This window comes from Grampus griseus (genome assembly GCF_964374135.1).
Source record: "Grampus griseus genome assembly, chromosome: 17".
NCBI lineage: Eukaryota > Metazoa > Chordata > Mammalia > Artiodactyla > Delphinidae > Grampus > Grampus griseus.
In genome coordinates this window covers 77,062,328-77,069,916 of record NC_139011.1, presented here as the reverse complement: position 1 = coordinate 77,069,916, position 7,589 = coordinate 77,062,328, and the positions used below count along the sequence as shown (strand labels likewise).

At 38.0% G+C, this 7,589-nt stretch overlaps 1 protein-coding gene across 1 annotated transcript in view; it reads right to left on the bottom strand.

The window, feature by feature from the left end:
- Positions 1-1,682: 1,682 nt before the first annotated feature.
- Positions 1,683-7,589, bottom strand: part of TMEM68 (transmembrane protein 68) — a 34,263-nt gene continuing 28,356 nt past the window's right edge. Inside the window, exon 9 of the mRNA XM_082674797.1 lies at positions 1,683-3,271. Coding sequence (XP_082530923.1) covers positions 3,167-3,271 — 105 coding nt within the window. The 3' untranslated portion in view covers positions 1,683-3,166. The remainder of the gene's footprint in view (positions 3,272-7,589) is intronic.

Genomic DNA, 7,589 nt, shown 5'->3' with positions numbered 1-7,589 from the left:
GATTTTGATCATTGCTCTGTGGTTCCGTAAATGGACGGCCACATAGGAAGGGGCACGGTATCTGCATTTACCATCAGACAATTCAGGAGAAAACTTTATAGATATATATGTGGGGAGGGAGGAAAGAGAGGACAGAGAGAAAGAGAGAGAGAGAGAGAGAGAGAGAGAGAGAGAACGTATGAAGATAATAAAACAAATGTGCCATAACAGTTGGGGAATCTGGGTGAAAGTATATGGAGTACTGTGCACAATAATTGCAACTTTTTGGTAGATTTGTAATTGTTTCAAAATGAAAGTTTTTTTGAAAGGGTATGAAAGATTTCCCATAAAAGTGGACCAAGTTCATGCTTCTGGAGGGAGTCCCTGGCTTTCATCAGGTTCTGACTTGAGGACTCATGTTTCAAAAAGCATGAAAAACACCCCCTCCTTGAAAACCACAATTTGAAAAGATATGCACTTCCCAGTGTTCACTATTTACAATAAGAAATGGAAGCGACCTAAGTGTCCATCAGCAGATGAATGGATAAAGAAGATGTGGTACCTATACACAATGGAATATTACTCAGCCATAAAAAAGGATGAAATAATGCCACTTGTGCAACATGGATGGACCTAGAAGTTACCATACTAAGTGAAGTAAGTCAGACAGAGAAAGACAAATATCATATAATACCACTTATATGTGGAATCTAAAAAACTGATACAAATGAATTTATTTACAAAACAGAAACAGACTCACAGACATAGAAAACAAATGTATGGTTACCAAAGGGGAAATGTTGGGGGGCAGGGATAAATTAGGAGGTTGGGATTAAAATATGCACACTACAATATGTAAAACAGATAATCAACAAGGACCTACTGTATAGCACAGGGAACTCTACTCAGTACTCTGTAATGACCTGTATGGGAAAAGCATCTAAAAAACAGTGGCTATATGTATATGTATAACTGATTCACTTTGCTGTATACCTGAAACTAACACAACATTGTAAATCAACTATACTCCAATATAAAACAAAAAAATTTTTAAGTGTAAGACAAAATGGTAAACTAAAAACAAAACAAAAACAAAGAAAAACCCCAACACCTCCTCCTTTCTATTATTACTTATGTCTCTATATTTAGTCACATTCCCTCATTCTTCTAAATGGCATTTAAATTCAAATAGCAAAGATAGAGATCTTGCATCAAACAAGACAGAAAGCCTTCCTGTTAATCTGAGTATCAAAGAAGAAAAAAAGGTTTTAAGTAATGCAGTAAAACTTAAATACTGTAAAAAATAATGGCTTTTGCTACATTAGCAATGAATGTTTCTTTCTACAGTTTTTAAAACTCAATAGTTTCCAAAAAATATTATTCTCGTTCATAGTATGATCATTTATTTCTTCGTTCCGGAAATATTTATCAATTTTAAACAAACACTGCTCACTGCTAGAGAGGGAAAAAAAGCTGCAAATATCATTGGTTGACTCTTTTCGTTGAAACTGGAATTAAAAGATATTTAATACATTGGAAAGTCAGGTTTATTCATTGTGGCTGAGATTGATGAATATGATTGTAGGTGAGGAATACATAAATAGTAAAACAAAAAAATCAGTTTAAACTAAGAAAATGTCACATATGTAATCTCACAAGAATACGAACTTCAGTTCAGCTTCTTTTATTTTTATGCTGCTTAATTTTATATACATTACACGTATCATACATACATACTTGTTATACAAAAATTTATACAAAAATCCAAGTAATTTAATATCTTAAAAAGGGAGAGGGACATACTGCTTTTGATTCCTGGTACTATCGTGTTTAAATACTTTTAAATTCAGATTTCAAGGAGACAACAAATCGAAAGCCATTAATTTTTCAGAAAGACATGTTCACATAAATTCATTATTCAAGTATATTTTTATTGAAACAATAAACCATCTGACTGGTTGCAAAGTCAAGCTGAATAAGCCATGATGTTGAGCAAAAGCAGAGCTTTCTCTCTGTGCTTTCATCAGCCTAGAATCAGCGTCTAACATATGAGATGCAGGGCACAACCGTGATTTCTATCCTGACAGTATTAAATGCCATATCATAGGGCTGAGAATGCACACCCTGTACGGCTTGTCTACAGTCTCATTAAAAATATAATACTACAGGGAGCTTCCCTGGTGGCGCAGCGGCTGAGAGTCTGCCTGCCTATGCAGGGGACACAGGTTCGTGCCCGGGTCCGGGAGGATCCCACATGTCACGGAGCGGCTGGGCCCGTGAGCCATGGCCGCTGAGCCTGCACGTCCGGAGCCTGTGCTCCACAACGGGAGAGGCCACAGCAGTGAGAGGCCCACGTACCGCAAAAAAAAAAAAAAAAAAAAAAAAAAAAAAAAAAAATATATATATATATATATATATATATAATACTAGAAAGAATAATAACAATAATTAGAAATTTTACTTTCCCTAATTTCTTTTTTACTCAACTTGAAAAACAGTACATCATGTTCATTGTCCTTGGCAACTTGACATCATACCTGAAGGAGTAATTTAAACATCCTATGGACAAAATACATAAACTTCTAAAAGATGTTGGTATTGTTTAATTCAGTTATAATTTTGTTCTACAGTTATCAATCACAGCAAATATAAAGAATTTAAAACAATATTCCTCACCAAAGTATTAACATGTTTTTAAAAATTGAATTGTTGAGGCATAAAAACATTATGTGATTTGCCCAAGGTCATGAGAGGAATGAGGGGCAGAGGAAAGAGCATTTTTTTCCCTAACTGAAGTGTCTGTACTAAACCCTAGGTTATGCCACCTTGCAAAACTAGCTCAGTGCAAGAGATACAGAAACTAGATGCATTATTTAGGAATGTTTGTTTAACCTCCATTGCTGTTATTAATAAACTTAACTTTAAGAATCTATGTTTATGATACATTATTAGGAAATTATAAAAAGAACCATGATCAGTTTCTGAATAATTAGGCATGTAACGAGTTACTGTTTAAATCTGACACAATGGATTGCAGAAACAAAATTGACAATACAATGTTAAACGAGTTCAGTGAAAGATGCTTATTAACATGATTTTTTAAAAAATACTAATTACAGAACCCACAAAATTTTGAAGACAGTCCTACAGACATAGACGTATTGATATAAATGTATTAAAGAGTCTTCTAGTTGATCTTTTGTTTGTTATGAAAACGTTCTAGCAAAGCACTCATAATGTTTCCGGGTATTCTTTGGTGCTTATCAATCAAAGCTTGAACAGCATCCTTCGTCTATCAAGAAAACAAAAGAAAGGCCGTTATTCTTTTAGTTCTCAATGTAGATATGTAGTTAGGAAGGATTTTAATATACTATTACTTATGAGAAGTCTTCCCTAACTTAGCACCCATCACTACTCAGAATAAATGATTTCCTTCTCAGCATGCCCACAGCATATTTCTTTTTTTTTTAAGGTAATACTGTTTATTTAACTTCAAAACCCTTTCAGCATTCTAAACATACAAAAAAGTAACAGAACGTTGCAAATTGTGTTTAGTACAGAAGGTTCTTGAACTTTCACTGATGCAGTGGTTCTTCCCTGTGCATAGCATATTTCTTATACTTACTTTATTACACTTGAATTACAGATACTGTCTGCATGGCAACTTTCTACACCAGGTTGTAAGCTCCTTAAAATACATCTTAGCATTTCTCCAGCACTGAGCACAGCAATGCCTTGCACATAATAAACACTAAAAAGAACTGAAGGGAAAAAAATCAGAAGAAAAATGTAGTAGGAAATTTTCTGGTAGGCAAACGGAAGTTTTCACTCCTTTTCACCCATTAATAAACTTTTATGTATTTGTCTTTCATGACCATACACACCAATCACATCAGGCAATGCGACAGGAAAAAGTGAGGAAAACTATGAACGAGCAGATGTGCTTTAGTCCTTTACCCCAATTTCTAGAAAATTTAACAGGAATTTAAATTAAGTCATAGCAATGGAAAAGTCAATTAGGATATATCATGAAATCTAAAACTATTTGTTCCCATTAAATTCATGACAAATTTCAACAATTTTTAATTTATTGTTTTAAATTTATTTTATTGAAGTATAGTTGATTTACAATAACAATTTTTACTTTAAATCAGCTTGTGGCTCTCTAAAAAAACTTTTTCTGCGTGCACATAGTACAGGTAGGCACACCCGTACACACTTCTTTTCAGATGCTAAGCTTTATTAAGCCTTCTTTTTACAAATCTGGGACCTTCATTTATTTTTAAATATAATTAAGAAACCCTAGCCCAAAGATGTCTTTTAAAAATATGCCTCTCTAATGCACAAGTTTTCACATCTGCGAGATGAGAACAATTTCATACGCTTACGATAAGGATTACATGAAACTGAAGCCATGTCTTCAGGCACTGAGCACAGCGACTGACACACAGGTTGTGTTCTGTGCCGTATATTTTTAAAATTTTATTCATTCACTCAGAAAATACTAGATGCTTTGGAAGCTATAACGTTAGTGAAACAAGTCTCTAATCTCAAGGAGCTCACAATAAGCATAATCAAGGACAAAGTAGTTAGAATGTAAGCTCATTTGTGAGCTGTATCATCTGAGACGTGAAAAGAACACATCTGAAGTTCATCGGTGGCCGGTGACCAGGGAAGTTTGCGTGGACGGGGTACTGTTTGGTCTCGGTCTCCCCCGGCCTGTGAGATTTCAATAGCAGTGAAGAAAGCAGCAAGAGCGAAAAGACCACAAGAAAACAGTTAAGCGACGGAGAGCTGGCATTTCGGGTATGTGTTCATTTGCTGGGCAGTATAAGGCTTTACAGGTAGGTTTCAATTAAATCACGAAGGGAGTTAAATACCAAGTGAAAAAGTAGAGACTTTGTTTGGTATGAATTGATGTATCAAGGAAGAACTTCTGGGTGGAGAAGTATGAGGTCTGTGCATTAAGAAAATGCAGCTCTCGCAAAGATCACTAATGACCCCCCTGTGTCACTAAATCCCACGGACATTCTTTTCATCTGACGTGACCATTGATCCTGCTTCTGGAACTCACACCCCTGGAGGAAAAGCTGGGTTTTCAGGACGCTCCCTTTGCAGATTTACACTCCCCAAAGCAAGCACTGACTATTCCCCCAGGGCTCAGGAAGCTTTCCACAGCGTAAATTACCATCCATTTGCTGCCGACTCCCAGATGTATATCTCCAGCCGCCCAGCCTCAGATAGGAGTGTTCAATATGACTTCCCTTGAATGTTTTAAAGGCACCTCAAACTCAACACGCTTCAGCAAACGGCCATGAATCCAGCCCAGTAACCCAAACCTGGGAATCATCCTTAACAATTCCTGCTTCTCATTCACTGAGAGTAAGAATCCGTCGGTGGCATCCGTTAGCTCACCTCCCAGTACCACTCAAATCTACACACTTCTCCCCAAGTTCCTTCCACCTTAATAGGACACGTATGTTATATATACCTGTACATATAAATAAATCTGTACTTAACGTATGTGTGGATGTGTGTATGCAGAATGCAGAGAGAGACAGAGACAGATGGAAACAACAGATTTCTTTAAGACTGAGAGAACTTTAAGGCCGTATCCCAAGTGCCCTCTTCAGCATGAGTACAGGTATTTTAATTTAGATTTAGTGTCTACAAAATGAATCATCTCCACAATCAAATGCCTGAACAGTCTAGCTCCCATTTCTTAAATGAGGTTTCATTTCTACCTTAATTTAGATGTTGGTAATTTTGAATTTGCGATAATCCAGGGATCATTATGCTACAGTTTATGCTTATATTGTAAACAATGGAGATTGGAAATTCATGCAACGTATCCACAAAAGGAAAATTTCAAGTATTCTTTATTTCGAGTTTACTTCAGTTCAGCAATGACAACTTACCATCAGAAATACGGATATGACAACTATATATTTAAGGAAATTCCCTCAAGAAATTTTACTAAACTATGCTTTCGTAGACAACTTCTGTTACTTTAAATACTGATAACAAAGTACATAAAGTAACTGGAGACAGTGACTGAGGTATTTCAATGATTCAGGAAGGCCTCTTCTTTTTACCAGTTTGAATTGGTAAATATATATTTTAACGTCTAAAATATCTAACTCTACCAGTGCCATGAATATATTTCTCACTCATGAAAAATCAAGTCCCAGGAATTTAATGATCAGTAATATATTCTCCTTAACTGAGAAAAATAAGGGAACAGGATTCACTTAATTTTAGACCTGGACGAAACCTCTGAGATATCCATTTTAATCTCCCCATTCTACAGTTGAGGACTCTGAGACTCAGGGAGGAACATACCATTTACCCAACCTGACTCTGCTGCCTGGTGGGAGAGTTAGGGTTAGGACTCAGATCCCTAAACTTCCAGGCCAGTTTCTCTTCCCTCTCTCTCCATTACCTTGTATCTTAACCATAAAAATGGACGGTATTTGTAAAAAAGTATTCCTAACTTGCTCTGACCCAATTAAATCCTAATAGTTAGGCGGGAAAAACCTTTTTAAAGAACAAAACAGAGTTCAGCTCTGTGCTAAAGGAGAATGCATTTGTCAGGGAGCTGCGGAGATGTGGTACAGGAACAATAAAGTGTGTGGGCAGAAGCAACATGACAGGGTGAGGGCTGAGCCCTGGTGTCATCTGAAGTCACCACCGTGAGGCATCACCTGGGGATGGGAGAAGTGCTGTGCACAGAGCCTGCCCGGACTGGGAAACCAGTGTGGGAGGGGTTTCCTTTCAGGAAAAGGATTGCTACACTCTCTGAGTTAACTCACCTAACCAGTTAGTAGAACACCTAGCAGGAGGTACGTTTTCTCAGAATGAAGCTCACAGACAAGGAACATAAGGTATCATCAATGTTACCTTTGTCAAGCTTCCTACATACCCGCTGCTTGATGTGAACAGTCTCATCTGATGTGACATTCTAGCTGCCGCGGCTGGGCATCCTTTCCTAAGTGCCAGACCTTGCTGAGCCCTGGGCATTACAGGTGCTCGTCTGCTCGGCCTCTTCTGGGCCATCCCTGTGGAAAGGATCCTGTCCCGCCCCGTTAACGCCCAGTGTGGCTGTGTGCCTGCCTTGGCCAGTGTCACTGCGGGTGAACGGCTACTTCCAATGGCCTCTCCTAAACAAAATCCCTAGTCTGCTATTCACGGGCCGAAAAATAGAGTTTCCACTTACTTTTCCAGTTTCCTCTCAACCAAATGCTCGCTACCCACTCAGCTAGTGATTCCCCCAGTTTATTCCAGAGCTGTTATTAGCTGCTATTCCAGGAAAAACCAGGAGCTGGTTTTGGTCAGATGAGACTGGGCAAAGCTCTTTGAAACAAAGTTCAATAGACCTCTTTATCGCGGGGCTTCTTAGAACCTTCACAGTGTTCACGTGCTTTGCGAAATTCCCGAAGGCGAATTTATTAGGCACCCTTCCCAACCTCACTCTCCTAGTCCTATCAGGCTGCTCTACACTGTTGGTGTGTGCAGTCAACTTTCCTACCACTGTTCCTCTGTTGGAACTCTTCCCTCCTGCCCCAAGTCCGCATGTCCAAGTCCCGTCCGTCTTTCAAGACCTACCACAA